Raw genomic sequence first — 22989 nt, 5'->3', positions numbered from 1 at the left:
GTTTATAGTGGGTTTATAGTGGTTTAATAGTGTTTTATAGTGGTTTATTAGTGGTTTAATAGTGGGTTAATAGTGGTAGGTTTATCGTGTTTTATAGTGTTTTATAGGGTTTATAGTGTTTATAGTGGTTTATAGTGGTTTACGTAAGTGGTTTATAGTGTTTATAGTGTTTTATAGTGGTTTTATAGTGGTTTATAGTGTTTTATAGTGGTTTATAGTGGTTTATAGTGGTTTATAGTGGTTTTATAGGGGTTTAATAGTGTTTTATAGTGTTTATAGTGGTTTATAGTGTTTTATAGGGGTTTATAGTGGTTTATAGTGGTTTATAGTGGTTTATAGTGTTTTATAGTGGTTTATAGTGTTTATAGTGTTTTATAGGGGTTTATAGTGGTTTATAGTGTTTTATAGTGGTTTATAGTGGTTTTATAGTGTTTTATAGTGGTTTATAGTGGTTTATAGTGGTTTATAGTGTTTATAGTGGTTTATAGTGGTTTATAGTGGTTTATAGTGGTTTATAGTGGTTTATAGTGGTTTAGGTTTATAGTGTTTTTAGTTTATAGTGGTTTTATAGTGGTTTATAGGGGTTCATAGTGTTTACTAGTGGTTTATAGTGGTTTATAGTGGTTTATAGTGTTTTATAGGGTTTATAGTGTTTTATAGTGTTTTATAGTGGTTTATAGTGGTTTATAGTGGTTTATAGTGTTATAGTGGTTTATAGTGGTTTATAGTGGTTTATAGTGTTTTATAGTGGTTTATAGTGGTTTATAGTGTTTTATAGTGTTTCTGGGTTTATAGTGTTTTATAGTGTTTATAGTCGTGTTTATAGTGGTTTATAGTGTTTTATAGTGGTTTATAGTGGTTCTATAGTGTTTTATAGTGGTTTATAGGGGTTTATAGTGTTTTATAGGGGTTTATAGTGGTTTATAGTGTTTTATAGTGGTTTATAGTGTTTTATAGTGGTTTATAGTGTTTATAGTGGTTTATAGTGGTTTATAGGGGTTTATAGTGGTTTATAGTGGTTTATAGTGGTTTATAGTGTTTTATAGTGGTTTATAGTGTTTTATAGTGGTTTATAGTGGTTTATAGTGGTTTATAGTGGTTTATAGTGGTTTATAGTGGTTTATAGTGGTTTATAGGGGTTTATAGTGGTTTATAGTGGTTTATAGTGGTTTATAGTGTTTTATAGTGTTTATAGTGGTTTATAGTGGTTTATAGTGGTTTATAGTGGTTTATAGTGGTTTATAGTGGTTTATAGGGGTTTATAGTGGTTTTATAGGGGTTTATAGTGGTTTTAGTGGTTTATAGTGGTTTATAGTGGTTTATAGTGGTTATAGTGTTTATAGTGGTTTATAGTGGTTTATAGTGGTTTCTAGTGTTTTATAGTGTTTATAGTGTTTTATAGTGGTTTATAGTGTTTATAGGGTTATATGTGGTTTATAGTGGTTTAATAGTGGGTTTATAGTGGTTTATAGTGTTTTATAGTGTTTATAGTGGTTTATAGTGTTTTATAGGGGTTTATAGTGTTTTATAGTGGTTTATAGTGTTTTATAGGGGTTTATAGTGGTTTATAGTGGTTTATAGTGTTTTATAGGGGTTTATAGTGGTTTATAGTGGTTTCTAGTGGTTTATAGTGGTTTTATAGTGGTTTATAGTGGTTTATAGTGTTTTATAGTGGTTTATAGTGGTTTATAGTGGTTTATAGTGTTTTATAGTGGTTTATAGTGGTTTATAGTGGTTTATAGTGTTTTATAGTGGTTTATAGTGTTTTATAGGGGTTTATAGTGGTTTATAGGGGTTATAGGGGTTTATAGTGTTTTATAGTGTTTTATAGGGGTTTATAGTGTTTATAGGGGTTTATAGTGTTTTATAGGGGTTTATAGTGTTTTATAGTGGTTTATAGTGGTTTATAGGGTTTATAGTGGTTTATAGTGTTTTATAGTGGTTTATAGTGGTTTATAGTGTTTTATAGTGGTTTATAGTGGTTTATAGTGGTTTATAGTGGTTTATAGTGTTTTATAGGGGTTTATAGTGTTTTATAGTGTTTTATAGTGGTTTATAGTGTTTTATAGGGGTTTATAGTGTTTTATAGTGGTTTATAGTGTTTTATAGTGGTTTATAGTGGTTTATAGTGGTTTTATAGTGGTTTATAGTGGTTTATAGTGTTTTATAGGGGTTTATAGTGGTTTATAGTGTTTTATAGGGGTTTCTAGTGGTTTATAGTGGTTTATAGTGTTTTATAGTGGTTTATAGTGGTTTATAGGGTTTTATAGTGGTTTATAGTGGTTTTTAGTGGTTTATAGTGTTTTATAGGGTTTATAGTGGTTTATAGTGTTTTATAGTGGTTTATAGTGTTTTATAGTGTTTTATAGTGGTTTATAGTGTTTTATAGTGGTTTATAGTGTTTATAGGGGTTTATAGTGGTTTATAGTGGTTTATAGTGTTTTATAGTGGTTTATAGTGGTTTATAGTGTTTTATAGGGGTTTATAGTGTTTTATAGGGGTTTATAGTGTTTTAATAGTGTTTTATAGTGGTTTATAGTGTTTTATAGTGGTTTATAGTGGTTTATAGTGGTTTATAGTGTTTTATAGTGGTTTATAGTGGTTTATAGTGTTTTATAGTGGTTTATAGTGTTTTATAGTGGTTTATAGTGGTTTATAGGGGTTTATAGTGTTTTATAGGGGTTATAGTGGTTTATAGTGTTTATAGTGGTTTATAGTGTTTTATAGGGGTTTATAGTGGTTTATAGTGTTTTATAGTGGTTTATAGTGGTTTTATAGTGTTTTATAGGGGTTTATAGTGGTTTATAGTGTTTTATAGTGTTTTATAGTGGTTTATAGTGTTTTATAGTGGTTTATAGTGTTTTATAGGGGTTTATAGTGGTTTATAGTGTTTTATAGTGGTTTATAGTGGTTTATAGTGTTTTATAGGGGTTTATAGTGGTTTATAGTGTTTTATAGTGGTTTATAGTGTTTTATAGGGGTTTATAGTGGTTTATAGTGTTTTATAGTGTTTTATAGTGGTTTATAGTGTTTTATAGTGGTTTATAGTGGTTTATAGTGGTTTATAGTGTTTTATAGTGGTTTATAGTGTTTTATAGTGTTTTATAGTGGTTTATAGTGTTTATAGTGGTTTATAGTGGTTTATAGTGTTTTATAGGGGTTTATAGTGGTTTATAGTGTTTTATAGTGTTTATAGTGGTTTATAGTGTTTTATAGTGGTTTATAGTGTTTTATAGTGGTTTATAGTGGTTTATAGTGTTTTATAGGGGTTTATAGTGGTTTATAGTGTTTTATAGGGGTTTATACGTGGTTTATAGGGGTTTATAGGGGTTTATAGTGTTTTATAGTGGTTTATAGGGGTTTATAGTGGTTTATAGTGTTTTATAGTGTTTTATAGTGGTTTATAGTGTTTTATAGGGGTTTATAGTGGTTTATAGGGTTTTATAGGGGTTTATAGTGGTTTATAGTGTTTTATAGTGTTTTATAGGGGTTTATAGTGGTTTATAGTGTTTTATAGTGTTTTATAGTGGTTTATAGTGTTTTATAGTGGTTTATAGTGGTTTATAGTGTTTTATAGGGGTTTATAGTGGTTTATAGGGGTTTATAGGGGTTTATAGTGTTTTATAGTGGTTTATAGGGGTTTATAGTGGTTTATAGGGGTTTATAGGGGTTTATAGTGGTTTATAGTGGTTTATAGGGGTTTATAGTGGTTTATAGTGTTTTATAGGGGTTTATAGTGGTTTATAGTGTTTTATAGGGGGTTTATAGTGGTTTATAGTGTTTTATAGTGTTTTATAGTGGTTTATAGTGTTTTATAGTGGTTTATAGTGTTTTATAGTGTTTTATAGTGGTTTATAGTGTTTTATAGTGGTTTATAGTGGTTTATAGTGTTTTATAGGGGTTTATAGTGGTTTATAGGGGTTTATAGGGGTTTATAGTGTTTTATAGTGGTTTATAGGGGTTTATAGTGGTTTATAGGGGTTTATAGGGGTTTATAGTGGTTTATAGTGGTTTATAGGGGTTTATAGTGGTTTATAGTGTTTTATAGGGGTTTATAGTGTTTTATAGGGGTTTATAGTGTTTTATAGTGGTTTATAGTGTTTTATAGGGTTTATAGTGGTTTATAGGGGTTTATAGTGGTTTATAGTGGTTTATAGTGGTTTATAGGGGTTTATAGTGTTTTATAGTGGTTAATAGTGGTTTATAGTGGTTTATAGGGGTTTATAGTGTTTTATAGGGGTTTATAGTGTTTTATAGTGGTTTATAGTGTTTTATAGGGGTTTATAGTGGTTTATAGTGGTTTATAGGGGTTTATAGTGTTTTATAGTGTTTTATAGTGGTTTATAGTGGTTTAGAAGGGTTTATAGTGTTTTATAGTGGTTTATAGTGGTTTATAGTGTTTTATAGGGGTTTATAGTGGTTTATAGGGGTTTATAGGGGTTTATAGTGTTTTATAGTGGTTTATAGGGGTTTATAGTGGTTTATAGGGGTTTATAGGGGTTTATAGTGGTTTATAGTGGTTTATAGGGGTTTATAGTGGTTTATAGTGTTTTATAGTGGTTTATAGTGTTTTATAGTGTTTTATAGTGTTTTATAGTGGTTTATAGTGGTTTATAGGGGTTTATAGTGTTTTATAGGGGTTTATAGTGTTTTATAGTGGTTTATAGTGTTTTATAGGGGTTTATAGTGGTTTATAGGGGTTTATAGTGTTTTATAGTGTTTTATAGTGGTTTATAGTGGTTTATAGGGGTTTATAGTGTTTTATAGTGGTTTATAGTGGTTTATAGTGTTTTATAGGGGTTTATAGTGTTTTATAGTGGTTTATAGTGGTTTATAGGGGTTTATAGTGTTTTATAGTGGTTTATAGTGGTTTATAGGGGTTTATAGTGTTTTTTAGTGGTTTATAGTGTTTTATAGGGGTTTATAGTGGTTTATAGGGGTTTATAGGGGTTTATAGTGTTTTATAGTGTTTTATAGGGGTTTATAGTGTTTTATAGGGGTTTATAGTGTTTTATAGGGGTTTATAGTGTTTTATAGTGGTTTATAGTGTTTTATAGGGGTTTATAGTGGTTTATAGGGGTTTATAGGGGTTTATAGTGTTTTATAGTGTTTTATAGTGGTTTATAGTGGTTTATAGGGGTTTATAGTGTTTTATAGTGTTTTATAGTGGTTTATAGTGTTTTATAGTGTTTTATAGTGTTTTATAGTGGTTTATAGTGTTTTATAGTGGTTTATAGTGTTTTATAGGGGTTTATAGTGGTTTATAGTGTTTTATAGGGGTTTATAGTGTTTTATAGGGGTTTATAGTGTTTTATAGTGGTTTATAGTGTTTTATAGGGGTTTATAGTGGTTTATAGGGGTTTATAGGGGTTTATAGTGTTTTATAGTGTTTTATAGTGGTTTATAGTGGTTTATAGGGGTTTATAGTGTTTTATAGTGGTTTATAGTGGTTTATAGTGTTTTATAGTGTTTTATAGTGGTTTATAGTGTTTTATAGGGGTTTATAGTGGTTTATAGTGTTTTATAGGGGTTTATAGTGTTTTATAGTGGTTTATAGTGTTTTATAGTGTTTTATAGTGGTTTATAGTGTTTTATAGGGGTTTATAGTGTTTTATAGGGGTTTATAGTGTTTTATAGTGGTTTATAGTGTTTTATAGGGGTTTATAGTGGTTTATAGGGGTTTATAGGGGTTTATAGTGTTTTATAGTGTTTTATAGTGGTTTATAGTGGTTTATAGGGGTTTATAGTGTTTTATAGTGGTTTATAGTGGTTTATAGTGTTTTATAGGGGTTTATAGTGTTTTATAGTGGTTTATAGTGGTTTATAGTGTTTTATAGGGGTTTATAGTGGTTTATAGTGGTTTATAGGGGTTTATAGTGTTTTATAGTGGTTTATAGTGGTTTATAGGGGTTTATAGTGGTTTATAGTGGTTTATAGGGGTTTATAGTGGTTTATAGGGGTTTATAGGGGTTTATAGTGGTTTATAGTGGTTTATAGGGTTTTATAGTGGTTTATAGGGGTTTATAGGGGTTTATAGTGGTTTATAGTGGTTTATAGGGGTTTATAGGGGTTTATAGTGGTTTATAGTGTTTTATAGTGGTTTATAGTGGTTTATAGGGGTTTATAGTGGTTTATAGGGGTTTATAGTGGTTTATAGGGGTTTATAGGGGTTTATAGTGGTTTATAGGGGTTTATAGTGGTTTATAGTGGTTTATAGTGGTTTATAGGGGTTTATAGGGGTTTATAGTGGTTTATAGGGGTTTATAGGGGTTTATAGGGGTTTATAGTGGTTTATAGTGGTTTAGTAGACTGAGAGAAAAGCGAGGAGAGAAGATGGAGAGAGGAACTGAGCAGATGTATCTTCGTGTTTCAGTCACATGAACAGACAAGTTGACGAGAAGGAAACCGACAGTTATCACACGTTTTATCTCAATAAATTACCAGACACACTGCCGGTTCCATCTCATCATTATTATGATTATTATGATTATTATTATGAATTAAACACCTGGAGCAGAACTCTAACGGAGAGAGGTGAAGCTGCAGTCTTAGTGCTCCATCTAGTGTTCAACCAGAGGAGCCGTCCTTCATGTCTCCAGTTTAAAACACTCTGACTGTTTGGAATGTAACTAAGTACATTTCCTCCAGTACTGGGTAACACTTCATAATAACCTTCATTTATTAATGGTAAATTAATAGTTAATTAAACATTATTATTTTACAAATGTATTGATTTATTCACCAGCATGTCTTCTTCTCTGGTGTTCCTCCAGGTCTTGGTGTCTTAACGTGGTATTCTGGAGGGTTATATCCTGGTTCACTGCATGCAGATGATACATTAACATGTGAAGAGGATCAAAGTGAACTAACATAGTTTAGCATCAATCTGACTCGTTGACCTTCCAGGAGCACGAGGCCAAACATGTCTGACCACTGTGACAAACTGTTTCTATGGTAACTGCATCTTTAACGTTTTCTCTTAGATAGTATGCATTATTTTAATTAAATACAGAAAATATATACTTTATGCCTTTTAGTTGATGGTTTACCATTTATTTAGTCATGAATTAATTATTTACTTATTGATTTATTCATTCATTCATCTACTCATTTATTTACTTATTAATTAATTAATTTAATTATTTATTCATTCATTCATTTATTTACTTATTTATTCATTCATTTACTTATTTATTCATTCATTCATTTACTTATTGATTTATTATAATTAATTAATGCCTACTTTTTTACATATTATAAATTTCGGTACATTTAATGGCTTATTTATCGAGTCATTTATTTATTTACTTATTTCATTCATTTATTTAATTTTATTTTGGCAGGTTCCGTCCTCCATAAGCAAATTATAATAACTAGGCTAAATAATAAAATCCTCAGATCTATGGGGGACGGAACCTGCCAAAATCAAAAATTAAATAAATAAATGACCTGATAAATAAGTCATTAAATGTACCAAAACTTATATTAAAAATAAATGTAGGCACTAATTAATGGATAAAATGTGAAAAAAACATGTTTCTGTTTTAATTTGCTTCTTTTTTATTTACCTTTCTATTAATTCCTCTATCTATCCACTCTTCTATTTAATGTTCTTCACATTTATTTATTCATTCATTTATTTATTTATTTTTAGGAAATTTTAAATGTATTTATTTATTTTTGCAAAAATACATTTTAAATAAATAAATAAAAATGCAAAAATAAATAATTTTAAAAGTTCATATAAATAAATAAGTAAATAAATGAATAAATAAATAAATACATAGAAGGGGAAATTAAATAGAAGAGTAGATATAGGGAAATTAATAAAAAGGTGAATGAAAAAAGAGGCAAATTAAAGCAGAAATATGAATTTGTCACATTTGATCCATTAATTAATGCCTACATTTATTTTTAATATTATTTTTTGGTACATTTAATAGTTTATTTATTTATTTATCAAGTCATTTTGGCAGGTAGTTACGCTTTGCTTTAAAGGCAACGCTGCAAATTTCATTAACACATTTTAGTGGAAACCAAATTAATTCCTGAGCCACAAAAAAACAGTGAAATCAGAGCTCATCATCTGCTGAAGCTCCAGACTGGGACGTCTCATTCAGAGTCATTATGATCATTACAACCGATCAGCAGCATCACAGGTAAACCTTCGTCTCCTCCTCAGGAGAGATGCTGAATCTCGTCTTCCTCTTGCACCGAACACACATATTATACGACATATTAACATATATATTAGGTTTTAATATCAAAATGTGACGTGTGTTTTAACTCTGCTTGTCATTTAAACTATTAATAAGAACGAGCTGTATATTCTGTTCATGGAGGAAAACACACACAGATCAACACACCCCGTCCTCTAATCCAGTTTATTTTCCTCAGCAGAAAATGGAACACGATAAAATGAAAAGGAGAAAATAGGACAGAATTATGTTCTTGTTTTTTGTATACATTGAACTAAATATGCCACTCTATGCTAGGGTGTAAGTAACTCAAACTGATATAAGGTTAAATAATCTTTTTCTCTAAAAAGGTACAGAAAGATATTCCATTTCTTCCATTTCTCATCAGCACTCAAAACAACGTTTTCAAAATATCAAAATAAGAACCAGCCGGGACATTTCTCCGTCCGAGCTCCCGTCATCCTTCGCTGCGTTCTCATTGGATAAGACCAGAGGAGGAGGGGGGGGTTAGCATAGTTCAGTGGTGTCTGGTTATCACGGCTCTCCGCCTCAATCAACTTTTCTCAAGTTAACGTGCAAAACAAACAGATTTTCCTGCTTCGTGTTTCTCCAAACTGAAAAAAACAAAACTTACAATTCATCAGATTTCATTTCCTGTGATGCTGCAAAGTCACTTTTTATGGAGAGTCCGTACCTGTATTCAACAAATCACAACTTTGAATGCACCGTCCAACGTGCGCTAAACGCCACACGAAACAAGTGAACTTTAAATTTAAAAGAAAAACAGATTGAGTTTCTGCAGCGTCACAAACAGAAAGGTTGATTTTAGTAGAATGAACCTTCAGGAGAGGAAAGAAGAACTGAACGATACGACCGGCACAAAGTCAGAGACTGAGGGCTGGTCAGAGAGCGGGGAAACTAGAACAGATGAGCAAAGAGACAAAAACACTCAATTTAACAATTCATCTTATTTCTTCTGCAGCCAAAACCTGCTGCAACACGTTCTCCCTCTGAACTGGTCAAACACCGCCACCGCCACCGCCGCGTGGTCAACGCCCCTCAAGACATCACGAGGCCGGCGCACGAGGTTCCCCTCTAGAGTTACTGTCGGACGGACCGGACGGCGTGTCAATACACGCTCGCTACATGCATAGTGTCCTTTCAAAATACACTTTCACTTTTCACAGGAAGTTAGGTTTAGGTAACGCAACCACTTAGTCAGGGTCAGGAAACGGTTGTGGTTAACTTCACTGACTCACGGGACTCACGGGACTGACGGGACCAACGAGTCATGTGACTAACGGGATGACATTACCGAAATGCCACGTGACTCAGGGCTGATGATACTAGAGTACGTGTCGACAGCCTGACGTAACAAAATAAGTCAACGTTACTTTGAGTTTCACACGGGACACGAACATCAGTCTCCCGGTTGAAAGTCACGTTATTATTACTTTGTCACTGCTCCGACCGTCGAGTAACGCCGCGGGTGGGTTTACGTCGGAGTTAGTTGAAACCCCGATTCTTCCTGTCCAATGCCGAGGGGCGCTGACCAAACGGCGGTATCTGACGAGTTGGGAGTGAGAACGGGTTGTAAAACAGTTTGAATCTGTGATGTCACTGGATGTTCAACCTCGACACGGTCCGACGGAACGAGGCGGCGAGCTCTGAGTCCAGCCGTCCAACTCCGTTTTTAATTCTTGCTTTAGGGTGAACGACGTCTCCACGTTAACCAGCTGACGGTTCATTATGACATCACTGATTTAAACGGCTGACTTAGTGAACGCCTCTCATCAATCAATGTTAAAGAGAAAAGGAAATTATAACATTTCAAGAATTATTCCCCCCCGATCTGTAAATTAAATGACACCTAATCCTACCCACAAAAACACAACATAAGAAATAAATTATAGAACGATTTAAAAGGGTAAGTACGTGATTTAAGCATTCAGTTTAGCGCTGTTTGACGGCTCGTCTGCGGCCTCAGAGACACGCAGCGCTGCTCGTCTAAATGAATACACGGCGTTTTGGCGAAGAACTCTTCATTTGAATACAAAAATTCAGTCGCATTCCCCTTTTATGTAAAACAACAGTACTACTCCGTAAAGTGGAAAACAAGGGAGGGAAAGAGGGAGAAGAGGATCTGCTACAGAGGATTCATCCCGCTGAGTCTCGTCCATTAGTGTGGGTTCTATTATTTATTCTTGTCAACAGTCCGTGTGAGCAGAGGCAGGGATTGGCTGTATTGTCCTCCACGACGCCGTGGTTAAGCAGTAGAAACAGAGCTGATCACCATGACGACCACACGGGGGGGGATAAAAATCAAACCATGACATCATCCTGGGACCGCCTCACATTACCACACTCAAACCTGCACAAATACACTGCTGCTGGTACCGTGCACGAGCACAACACGGGGAGTGATGCTGCACACGGACCTCAATGTTGGTGGAAGAAACAGAAGAAGAGGAAGAGGAGGAAGAGGAAGGCGGGGTTACAGGTTTGATACTCCAACCCCTTGATGACGACCTGAGGAGTGGTCGTGGGAGAGAGCTGGACGCCTCCCCCGCGACCGAGAGATGGAGAACTAAAGATAAACGTCAGCGGTTCACCTTCCACCACTTCCTGTTCTGAAGGGAAACCAGCGTGAGCGAAGAGGAGGAAACCGTGGCGAGAAACGTGTGCATAATGTACGGCGAGCTGGATCCGTCTGAGCGGCGTCCTTCCTCTGGAGACTGGGGGGGGGGGGCGGGTTGGGTTAAGGCTGTGTGTGAACATGCGATACTGGACTCGGCAGAACTTCCTGTTGGCCCCGAGCGGCGCCGTCCACAGCCGAGTCCAAACAGACGCTCCACGCAGGAAATCAGGACATCCAGCGGGGCGGCGTCACGCTCAGGTCCAGAACTGTCGGGTCAGATGTTAGAACCGTGCTCCCTCCTCCTCCTCCTCCTCCTCCTCCTCCTCCTCCTCCTCCTCCTCCTCCTCCTCCTCCTCTTCTTATTCTTATTCTTCTTCCCTCCCTCCCTCCCTCCCTCCATCCCTCCATCCCTCCCCCTCCCACCCATCACCCCATTTGTCACTCCTCCTCTTCATCCTCCTCCTCCTCCTCCTCTCTGTAAGCGCCTCATCTCTAACAGGATGGCTGGTCACGGCGAGGCCGATCAGGAGCACTCCTCCCCGATGCGTTGGCACGAGCGGCCCACCTTGCGGTCCAGCTTCACCATCTTGAGGACGGCCTCCTCGCGCCCGCGGCCCAGATGGTCGAACAGACAGTCGTGCTGCTCCGGTAGACGGTGAAGCATGCAGAACACGTAGCCTGGGAGGGAAACACAAGAGGAAGGACGCGGTGAGGGAGGAAGTGACCTCCATACATGTTCTGTTGTTTCCTGTTTGTACGGCAGAAAACATCACCGATGGTTTCACCTCAACAACAAACACTAACGCACAACAACCAGCTGACATCTCCCAAAGACACAACGTTCAATATGAGGACGAAGTAACAGGAAGACCACAGTCTGATATCAGAGCTACACCCATAGCAACGGTCTGTTCTATGTAGCAACGGTCTGCTATACGTAGCAACGGTCTGTTCTACGTAGCAACGGTCTGTTCTACGTAGCAACGGTCTGTTCTACGTAGCAACGGTCTGTTCTACGTAGCAACGGTCTGCTATACGTAGCAACGGTCTGTTCTACGTAGCAACGGTCTGTTCTACGTAGCAACGGTCTGCTATACGTAGCAACGGTCTGTTATACGTAGCAACGGTCTGTTCTATGTAGCAACGGTCTGCTATACGTAGCAACGGTCTGCTATACATAGCAACGGTCTGTTCTACGTAGCAACGGTCTGTTCTACGTAGCAACGGTCTGTTCTACGTAGCAACGGTCTGTTATACGTAGCAACGGTCTGTTATACGTAGCAACGGTCTGTTCTACGTAGCAACGGTCTGTTCTACGTAGCAACGGTCTGTTCTACGTAGCAACGGTCTGTTCTACGTAGCAACGGTCTGTTCTACGTAGCAACGGTCTGTTCTACGTAGCAACGGTCTGTTATACATAGCAACGGTCTGTTATACGTAGCAACGGTCTGTTATACGTAGCAACGGTCTGTTATACATAGCAACAGTCTGTTATACGTAGCAACGGTCTGTTATACGTAGCAACGGTCTGCTATACATAGCAACGGTCTGCTATACATAGCAACGGTCTGTTATACATAGCAACAGTCTGTTATACGTAGCAACGGTCTGCTATACATAGCAACAGTCTGCTATACATAGCAACGGTCTGTTATACATAGCAACGGTCTGTTATACATAGCAACGGTCTGCTATACATAGCAACAGTCTGCAGGTGTAGGTAGGTAGGTATAAAGGTGGATGTAAGAGGAATAGCAGTCAGTGGTATGAAGGTCAGTGATGTGTTGCTACTGACCACAGCGACAGGAGCCCAGTTCCTGCTGCACCAGCTCTAGTTTGGTTTGGCAGCGATAGCAGCGGCGGCGGTTCTTCTGCTTGGGCGTCCCGCGTGCCTCCTCCTCGCCGCTCTCCTCCTGCTCGTCCGTCCGTGGCCGTTTCTCCGGCGTCGCCTCGCTCTCCGAGCCCGACGCTGAAAACAAACGGCAGGGTTAAGGGTCGGCGCTCAAAGCGGGGGTGGGGGGGGTCACGCCGAGCTACCGGCGGGCAGAACGGGCCGACCGTACCTGATTCTCGGGGACGTTTTGTGGGTGTGCTGAGTGTTCCCTGGGCTGTTTCTGTGGACGACATGCCTGCAGACAGAAAATGAAGAGACGGGTGAGACATAGTTTTCCAACACAGTGAACACATATTTACATTTATTTTTTAAGTTTAGTTCATCCCCCTTTTTGACCCCGATAAAGAAAAACATCTTGTATTTCAATATTCATTTTTGTATTTTAAAACGAATATCAAATAACCACTCATTTTATGTTTTTTAATATCCGTTTGTGAAAGGAAAATCTAATGAACCAAAAGATACACTGACCAACACATGTTACTATAAAACAACCAAACACTCCCATGTACTGATGAAGCGCCCGTTAACGGTGCCGGTCCATCAGCGTTCTGTTTCAAATGAAACGTCCACTCAGTGACGGAGGTTCCACAGCGAGCTAATCAATAAGGTTCTGAATAACGTGAACGCTAGTTGAGTCAACCTGAGCTGTGCTGCGTTTGGAAATAACTGAAAGGATTAGTTTGATTCTTTGCGTCTGTGGACGGGAGCAGGAAAACTGAAGAAGAAGCGTGTGTTGGTCGTCCCGTCTTACCTTCCCTCATGCTGGGAAACGTGGGCGAGGGCTCTTCGGTCGGCGGCTGCTCGGCGCTCGAGGGCGGCGGCGGCGGCGACGACGATAGGGACTGGCTACTGCTACTGCTCGTCTCGCTACTGAAAACTGTGGATTGGCTACTCCCGGTGCTTTGGATGGGCTTGGAGGGGCAGTCCTCCCCCGGCGGCTTCTTCTGGATGTCTGTGGTCAAGGACAGTCGGTCAACAAGCAGAGAGGGACATGTAAAAATAGGACGGGGAGATAGATGGATGGATGCAGATGGAGGAAGAGAAGAGAGAGAAGACACAGAAACTAAGTGAAACCAGTCGGTTCTGGACTGATTCTGGTGTTTAGAGTCCAGAAACAGCCTCAAGCCAAACCTCCTCACACACTATGGACATAATAACAGGTCATATAGAGCACTGAAGCCACCAGGAAGGCTAGCATTATTGATATTTATACATAATAAAGCTGTACCTTGCATGACATTTATGTATGAATCTATCATTTAACCCAAACTGTTGTTGGGCGGTTCTCTGCCCACAGTAACACTCTGCCCAGATCCAAGATCACGCTCCTACGTTATATTTAGAACTCGCTCTCTACGTCCTGCTTCTTCCTGTCTCAGTGTTGATGTCCATCTCTACCTACAGCCTCTTATTCCCACGTTCAGCAGAGACTTTCTGTGAGATACGGGATCCGTTAAACGTGTGGCCGCCTCGTCTTCTGGTGTTAAACGTCACGTCACATAAAGCAGCTGAGCTTCACGGTTTAGAAGACTGCTTCCTGGTTGGTGCATTCGAGGAAGATCAACCAACAATCAGCTGCTTTAAAGAGGACCTGTTCTGTTTGTTAACGTTTCTACTAGAACACGTTTACATGCTTTAATGTTCCTCATAGCGGCTGCAGCTCCTCTCTTCACCCTCTGTTTCTCTACTCAATCCACTTGACGAGGGAGCTTTCCTCACTCGCATTCCCTTTTTATTCAGAGAAAATGACTTTATTTCCCCGTCATGATATCAGTCTGAACGCAGCATCAGCCTCATGTATCCAGCTGGACAGCAGACGGTCTGCGAGGCAAAGCATCATGGGAGAAAAGTCAAAAACAAAACAGAAACTCAACTAACGTTGGTCTAACGTAGTTTTAACATGTCTTTCTGTTGGTTATCAGGTATGAAAAGACCTGAACAGTCAAGACTTTAAGTCAACTCTGCCAACTGAGACGTGATTTGGTAGGAGAGAGACATGATGATCTTGGAGCTGACCTCTCCAGCTATACGATGATAATCCCAGACGCCATCGATCCGTGGCGATATCGTCTACTCTCTTCCCTCCGGGGAGGCTGAGCGAGCAGGTCAGCCTAGATCTGAGTTGCTCCTCCACATGTGGACTAACCCACTTCTGCTCAGCCTGCATCACTCGGGTGTACTGAGTCTATTCTGAGCCTCGCTGCTGTCTGTGATGCCGGACTCAAAGCCGGGACCTTGGAGGTCCTCGCCGTCTGCCGTACTCGCCGGTTGCCATGGCCACCGACGAGGCTGCCGGGTGCACCCTGAACCCATCCCTCCCAACCCAGACTGGAGGAGTCAACTTTACATTTTCTAACTTTAACTGAGCATTCTTCTTCTGCCCTGAAAACAACCACCCCGATTAAGATGAAGATGTTTAACAGTCCTTCTTTAACTTTAACCAAAGTTTCCCTCCAAACGGTGGAAGCATCGTTGTGGAGGGAAACTCAAATTCGTCTTAACGCTACTAATGTTTCTAACGCATTAACGCAACGTGTGATTTCTAGGCTGTAGCGGCTCAGTTTTAGAGCTAGAGTGAAGATCCTGGTATCATAGTAAACTAGAGAACCTGATGAATCCATCGGTACCAACCAGGTCAGACTAGCTGGTCATGAAGGAGGTTAAATAACGCTACGAAGTTACGCTAAATTTCAGCGAGGAAAAACTGACATGTCCATTTTCAAAGGGGTCCCTTGACCTCTGACCTCCAGATCAGTGAATGTAAATGGGTTCTATGGGTACCCACGAGTCTCCCCTTTACAGACATGCCCACTTTATGATCATCACATGCAGTTTGGGGCAAGTCATAGTCAAGTCAGCACACTGACACACTGACAGCTGTTGTTGCCTGTTGGGCTGCAGTTTGACATGTTCTGATCGGAGCATATTGTTTTATGCTAAATGCAGTACCTGTGAGGGTTTCTGGATCAATATCTGTCATTGATTTGTGTTGTTCATTGATTTACAATAATAAATATAGACATACATTTACATAAAGCAGCATATTTGTCCACTCCCATGTTGATAAGAGGATTAAATACTAGACTAATCTCCTTTAAGGTTCATTTAGAACAGATACAACATGTGTGATTAATTAGCGATTGCCCTGTTTAGTGACTGTTCGATTGATTATTGACAATTAATAAAAAGACCTTTGAAGACAGCCCTACATCCACGGCTGTAAATGAGAACAGCTCTGCATGTCAGGAAGCAACTTAACCGTTTCTATGTGACCAGCCGATAAGACAACGTCAGCAATGAGAGACATGTCTTGTCATCCGTTAACTGAGTCGTTGAGCGAGACTCGGACAGGTGAACCACCGGAGGCAGGTTATTGTTCTAGTTCACCTCACATGTTGTGTATGAGCTGTACGATCTTACAAACGGAGTTTCTAGAACAGAAAAGGGAACACAGTAACTTTCCAATCACAGTATAGTTCTGTCGTGTATTTCAGAGAAAACTTACCATCGAAACATTTGGAGCAGAGGTTCATGGTTTCACTGGACCTGAGGAGACAAGGAGGGAGAATCAATGTCAACGACCTCCTCAGACATCACAGCTTCACCTCCACTTATTCACAGCTGTCTCCTCCACATTAACCTCCTACGATACAAGTTAAAGAACATTTGAAGACAATATACTGTATGACGGCATGAAAGACAACGGAGACGTTGAAAATGAACCAAACCGTACACAACTAAAGCATGATGATGATAAATGATCTGGTAAAACATTAGGGGTGGAACGGTTCGGTTCATATCACGGTTTTGGGATCTCGTTTTTCGGTGCATTTATGTTACAGCGAGGAGGTCACGTTCTGATTTCAACATGAATTGTTTTGGGCCATATTTCAGACATACCTTGGCATTTTTTCTGCCTTTTTTCTGACATATTTCAACCTTTATATTTTACATTTTTTTGCCATATTTCAGACATACTTTGGCATTTTTCAGATATATTTCTGCCTTTTCTTTTTAGATTTTTTTTGGACATATTTCAGATTTTTTCCTAACTTTTTCCCGCCTTTGTTCTGACTTATTTTCGGACATATTTTGGATATTTTTTAGAAGTTAGCGTGCAGCTTTAGCTCTGCTCTGTGTAGCTCTGCTTCTCCTGTCAATGTGTGAAACCCAAAGTGTTTCCATCCTTTACTGGATGTGTAGTGTTTACCACGCTGGATTTAACATGTGAGGGGGCAGGTCGTATCCACGACGACCCTCCAACGTTTTAGACTCTCTGAGCTTTGTTTTGGTTGACGGATACGGAACGGATATGACGTCACGTTACTCAGACTACCACAATAAAAGCGGTAACTTCATTCTACCTCCACATAGACTCAGATGAAGCAGATAGATCCTATTTTTATTTATTTTTTGCTGCAAAACAAATCTACCTACGAGTACAAATAAAGTCACCTGAACCTGAACCCTGATATCCATTCTGGGGTTAAAACATCTGTATTTATATTATTATATCACATTTATAATGTTGACTCGTTAGTCGGGGTACAGGCTGCAAAAGAGCTCCAATACTGAATTTAATCCCTCAATCCATATTCAAGTGTCTCCCTGAGAGGCCTTGAGTTTCAGGGCCATGTGTGGGACAGGAGGACCTGACAGGTGGGTTACTGGTTCCAGTTTGCTGACTGGGAGCCTCAGAATGAAGGATACTGGGGGAGGGGCTTTAGGGAGGGAGTCGGTCATGTGACTGTTCAGTAAAGATAATACCTCACAACAGACAGACCGGCTGTATCTGACACAACAGACAGACCAGCTGTGTCTGACACAACAGACAGACCAGCTGTATCTGACACAACAGACAGACCGGCTGTATCTGACACAACAGACAGACCGGCTGTATCTGGGACAACAGACAGACCGGCTGTATCTGGGACAACAGACAGACCGGCTGTATCTGGGACAACAGACAGACCGGCTGTATCTGGGACAACAGACAGACCGGCTGTATCTGGGACAACAGACAGACCGGCTGTATCTGGGACAACAGACAGACCGGCTGTATCTGGGACAACAGACAGACCGGCTGTATCTGGGACAACAGACAGACCGCTGTATCTGACACAACAGACAGACCAGCTGTATCTGACACAACAGACAGACCGGCTGTATCTGACACAACAGACAGACCAGCTGTATCTGACACAACAGACAGACCGGCTGTATCTGACACAACAGACAGACCGGCTGTATCTGACACAACAGACAGACCGGCTGTATCTGACACAACAGACAGACCAGCTGTATCTGACACAACAGACAGACCAGCTGTATCTGACACAACAGACAGACCAGCTGTATCTGACACAACAGACAGACCGGCTGTATCTGACACAACAGACAGACCGGCTGTATCTGACACAACAGACAGACCAGCTGTATCTGACACAACAGACAGACCAGCTGTATCTGACACAACAGACAGACCAGCTGTATCTGACACAACAGACAGACCGGCTGTATCTGACACAACAGACAGACCAGCTGTATCTGACACAACAGACAGACCAGCTGTATCTGACACAACAGACAGACCAGCTGTATCTGACACAACAGACAGACCAGCTGTATCTGACACAACAGACAGACCGGCTGTATCTGGCAACAGACAGACCAGCTGTATCTGACACAACAGACAGACCGGCTGTATCTGACACAACAGACAGACCGGCTGTATCTGACACAACAGACAGACCGGCTGTATCTGACACAACAGACAGACCGGCTGTATCTGGGACAGCAGCAGGTTGACACCCTGAAATCCTCAGTATCAGTGGGATGTGACTGGAGGTCAGTGATGAAACCAGGGCTGTAAAAATACAGAAAATATTTGATGGTCTCTGTAGACCTGGTTCCTATAGACCTGGTCTCTATAGACCTGGTTCCTATAGACCTGGTTGCTGGTTCCTATAGACCTGGTCCCTATAGACCTGGTCTCTATAGACCTGGTCCCTATAGACCTAGTTGCTAGTTTCTATAGACCTGGTTCCTGGTTCCTATAGACCTGGTCTCTATAGACCTGGTCCCTATAGACCTAGTTGCTAGTTTCTATAGACCTGGTTCCTGGTTCCTATAGACCTGGTCTCTATAGACCTGGTTTCTATAGACCTGGTCTCTATAGACCTGGTTCCTATAGACCTGGTCTCTATAGACCTGGTTCCTATAGACCTGGTTGCTGGTTCCTATAGACCTGGTCCCTATAGACCTGGTTTCTATAGACCTGGTCCCTATAGACCCAGTTGCTGGTTTCTATAGACCTGGTTCCTATAGACCTGGTTCCTATAGACCTGGTCTCTATAGACCTGGTTCCTATAGACCTGGTTGCTGGTTCCTATAGACCTGGTCTCTAAAGACCTGGTCTCTATAGACCTGGTTCCTATAGACCTGGTCTCTATAGACCTGGTTCCTATAGACCTGGTTCCTATAGACCTGGTTGCTGGTTCCTATAGACCTGGTCCCTATAGACCTAGTTGCTGGTTTCTATAGACCTGGTTCCTATAGACCTGGTCTCTGTAGACCTGGTTCCTATAGACCTGGTCTCTATAGACCTGGTTTCTATAGACCTGGTCTCTATAGACCTGGTCTCTACAGACCTGGTTCCTATAGACCTGGTTCCTATAGACCTGGTCCCTATAGACCTAGTTGCTGGTTTCTATAGACCTGGTTCCTATAGACCTGGTTCCTATAGACCTGGTCTCTATAGACCTGGTTCCTATATACCTGGTCTCTATAGACCTGGTTCCTATAGACCTGGTCTCTATAGACCTGGTTGCTGGTTCCTATAGACCTGGTCCCTATAGACCTAGTTGCTGGTTTCTATAGACCTGGTTCCTATAGACCTGGTCTCTGTAGACCTGGTTCCTATAGACCTGGTTCCTATAGACCTGGTCTCTATAGACTTGGTTTCTATAGACCTGGTTCCTATAGACCTGGTTCCTGGTCTGTATAGACCTGGTTCCTGGTCCCTATAGACCTGGTCTCTATAGACCTGGTTTCTATAGACCTGGTTCCTATAAACTTTTCCTATTGACCAGGTCTCTATAGACTTGGTCTCTATAGACCTGGTCTCTAGAGACCTGGTCTCTATAGACCTGGTTCATATAGACCTGGTTCATATAGACCTGGTTCCTGGTCTCTATAGACCTGGTTCCTGGTCTCTATAGACCTGGTTCCTGGTCTGAGGGTGATTTATGACCCCCCACCACCAGGCCTGCTACAGAACAACAACAATAGATCCAGACTGTCTGATCCGGATCCAGCCTCCAGGGTAACCCAGTAGAGGTTCTGGTTCTGGTTCTGGTTCTGGTTCTGGTTCTGGTTCTGGTTCTGGCCCTGGCCCTGCTCCTGGCCCTGGCCCTGCTCCTGGCCCTGGCCCTGCTCCTGGCCCTGGCCCTGCTCCTGGCCCGGTTCTTACCCCCAGAAGCCGCAGGAGCAGCGGGGCGGCAGGCTCGGCTCCTGGCTCCTCTCACTGGTGTCTCCCATCACTCCTCCGGTCCTCCGGCCCTCCGGTGCTCTGGTCTGATCCGGGTTAGTGTCTCTCTGGTCCGGCCTGGTGTTAACGCGAGGCCGAGGATGAGCCGCGGCCTGCTGGTCCTCCACCGGTGTAACGGTCCCCCTCTCCAGCTGGACCGGCACCAGAACAGCAGCCCAGCAGAACCCCGGTGCCGTGCTGCTCCTCTCAGAGTCCACCGGGCGCTGGAACCGGAGCAGAACTCGGTTCCGTTCAGCCGTTAGAACAAGCAGCGCCGCTAGAACCGGAACCGGAAACACGCAGCGGTCAGCTGGACGCTCCGACCGTACCAACCGCTCCCAAACAACGGGGGTGGGGGGGGGGGGCGGTGGTTCAGTCCACACGGAACAGCGGTAAAAACCCGCCGTCTGTCCACAGATAGACACTACATGCTATTATAGAGACGTTAAGTGCGTGTGAGGGTGAAATAAAGAAAAGAATAAACAGACTGAGTGTGCTTCTCCTCCTTACTGTCACTAACCACCCCTACTCTCACAGAGCTGGTACCGTCCGCTGGGCCGGAAACGCTTCCATCAAACCAGAAATGTCAATATTACCCAACTACACATTTAACACCCATAAAACACTATAATAACACATTTAACAGCATTAAAACACTATAATAACACATTAAACACCCTTAAAACACTATAATAACACATTTAACAGCATTAAAACACTATAATAACACATTAAACACCCTTAAAACACTATAATAACACATTTAACAGCATTAAAACACTATAATAACACATTTAACAGCATTAAAACACTATAATAACACATCTAACACCCTTAAAACACTATAATAACACATTAAAACACTATAATAACACATCTAACACCCTTAAAACACTATAATAACACATTAAAACACTATAATAACACATTAAACAGCATTAAAACACTATAATAACACATTAAAACACTATAATAACACATTAAAACACTATAATAACACATTTAACAGCATTAAAACACTATAATAACACATTTAACAGCATTAAAACACTATAATAACACATTTAACAGCATTAAAACACTATAATAACACATTAAAACACTATAATAACACATTTAACACCATTAAAACACTATAATAACACATTTAACACCATTAAAACACAATAATAACACATTTAACAGCATTAAAACACTATAATAACACATTTAACACCATTAAATCACTTCTGTCCTTCTGTTCACTTATACTGAGTGTCCGAGTTTAACCAGCTTTCATCTTCACTGTAGTCCGTTTTACAGTGAACATTAAAGCTGCAGTAGGCAACAAGTTGTTGGCTTCATTGGGCAAAAATACCAAAATAACCTTTCAGCATGTTGTACGGCGGAGTGCCAGGGCCACATTGAGGAGAAAACATCTGAGATTTCAAGAATAAAGTCATAACTTTACGAGAAAGAAGTCGCAATTTAATGGGAATAAAGTCATAATATTTCAAGAAAATAAAGTTGTAATATTACGAGAATAAAGTCATAAATTAATGAGAATAAAGTCATAACTTTACGAGAAAAAAGTCGTAATATTACGAGAATAACGTCATATTATTTCAAGAAAATAAAGTCGTATTACGAGAATAAAGTCATAACTTTACAAGAAAAAAGTCATGTGCCATATAAGTAATGAAATGATAAATGATCCCCTCTGCAGGACGAGGCCTCAAGATTAGAGAACTATGCAGGTGATGCCTTCAGGCCCCTCTAGTGTCTTTTTATATGGTGGAAACGGTATTAGCACACTAATTTGGAATTAATCAAATAAACACAAACGCCTGATTCTGAGGGCCTACTCCCTCAGAATCAGGCGTTTGTGTTTATTTGATTAATAAAGGGCCTAGTCCCTCAGAATCAGGCGTTTGTGTTTATTTGATTAATTCCAAATTAGTGTGCTAATACCGTATCCACCACTGAAAGCATTCCAAGGTTAATTCAGAGGTCAGCAACCTGCGTCTCTTCAGCTCCTCTCCAGCGGCTCTCTGTGGAGGTTTAAACATGGAAATGAATAACTGTTCTTTGTTTACATTTTTATCTGTATTGATCATTGTTGTAGGTCTATGGTACGACGGTACGACGGAGTATTAGGACCACATTGAGGAGAAATAATACATCTGAGATTTAGAGAATAAAGTCAGAATATTATAAAGTAGTAATTTTACATGTTATTTTCTTTTTTCTCGTAAAGTTATGACTTTATTCCTGTAATATTATTAATTTTCTTTTCTCCTAATATGACTTTTTTTCTCATAATATTATGACTTTATTCCTGTAATATTCTGACTTTATTCCTGTAATATTATGACTTTTTTTCTAGTAATATTATGACTTTATTCCTGTAATATTAAGGCTTTATTCCTGTATTATGACTTTATTCCTGTAATATTATGACTTTATTCTAGTAATATTATGACTTTATTCTAGTAATATTATGACTTTATTCCTGTAATATTATGACTTTATTCCTGTAATATTATGACTTTATTCTAGTAATATTATGACTTTATTCCTGTAATATTATGACTTTATTCTAGTAATATTATGACTTTATTCTAGTAATATTATGACTTTATTCCTGTAATATTATGACTTTATTCTAGTAATATTATGACTTTATTCTAGTAATATTATGACTTTATTCCTGTAATATTATGACTTTATTCTAGTAATATTATGACTT

At 39.6% G+C, this 22989-nt stretch overlaps 1 protein-coding gene and 1 long non-coding RNA gene across 2 annotated transcripts in view; one reads left to right on the top strand and one right to left on the bottom strand.

The window, feature by feature from the left end:
* Positions 1 to 22989, top strand: part of LOC141755958 (uncharacterized) — a 169766-nt gene that overhangs the window by 141727 nt on the left and 5050 nt on the right. The window lies entirely within an intron of this gene.
* LOC141755654 (AN1-type zinc finger protein 3 homolog) lies at positions 8371 to 20568 on the bottom strand. Its single transcript, XM_074614697.1, has 6 exons — positions 20205 to 20568; positions 16239 to 16279; positions 13485 to 13685; positions 12900 to 12965; positions 12632 to 12805; positions 8371 to 11514 (listed from the first exon to the last, which is right to left on the bottom strand). Exons 1-6 carry the CDS (start codon positions 20270 to 20272, stop codon positions 11360 to 11362), a joined length of 705 nt encoding a protein of 234 aa, XP_074470798.1. The 5' UTR covers positions 20273 to 20568; the 3' UTR covers positions 8371 to 11359.

The sequence above is a fragment of the Sebastes fasciatus genome, chromosome 18, assembly GCF_043250625.1.
Source record: "Sebastes fasciatus isolate fSebFas1 chromosome 18, fSebFas1.pri, whole genome shotgun sequence".
In the NCBI taxonomy this organism is placed as follows: Eukaryota; Metazoa; Chordata; class Actinopteri; order Perciformes; family Sebastidae; genus Sebastes; species Sebastes fasciatus.
The sequence above is the reverse complement of the archived record's forward strand: the minus strand, read 5'-3'. Positions and strand labels throughout refer to the sequence as shown.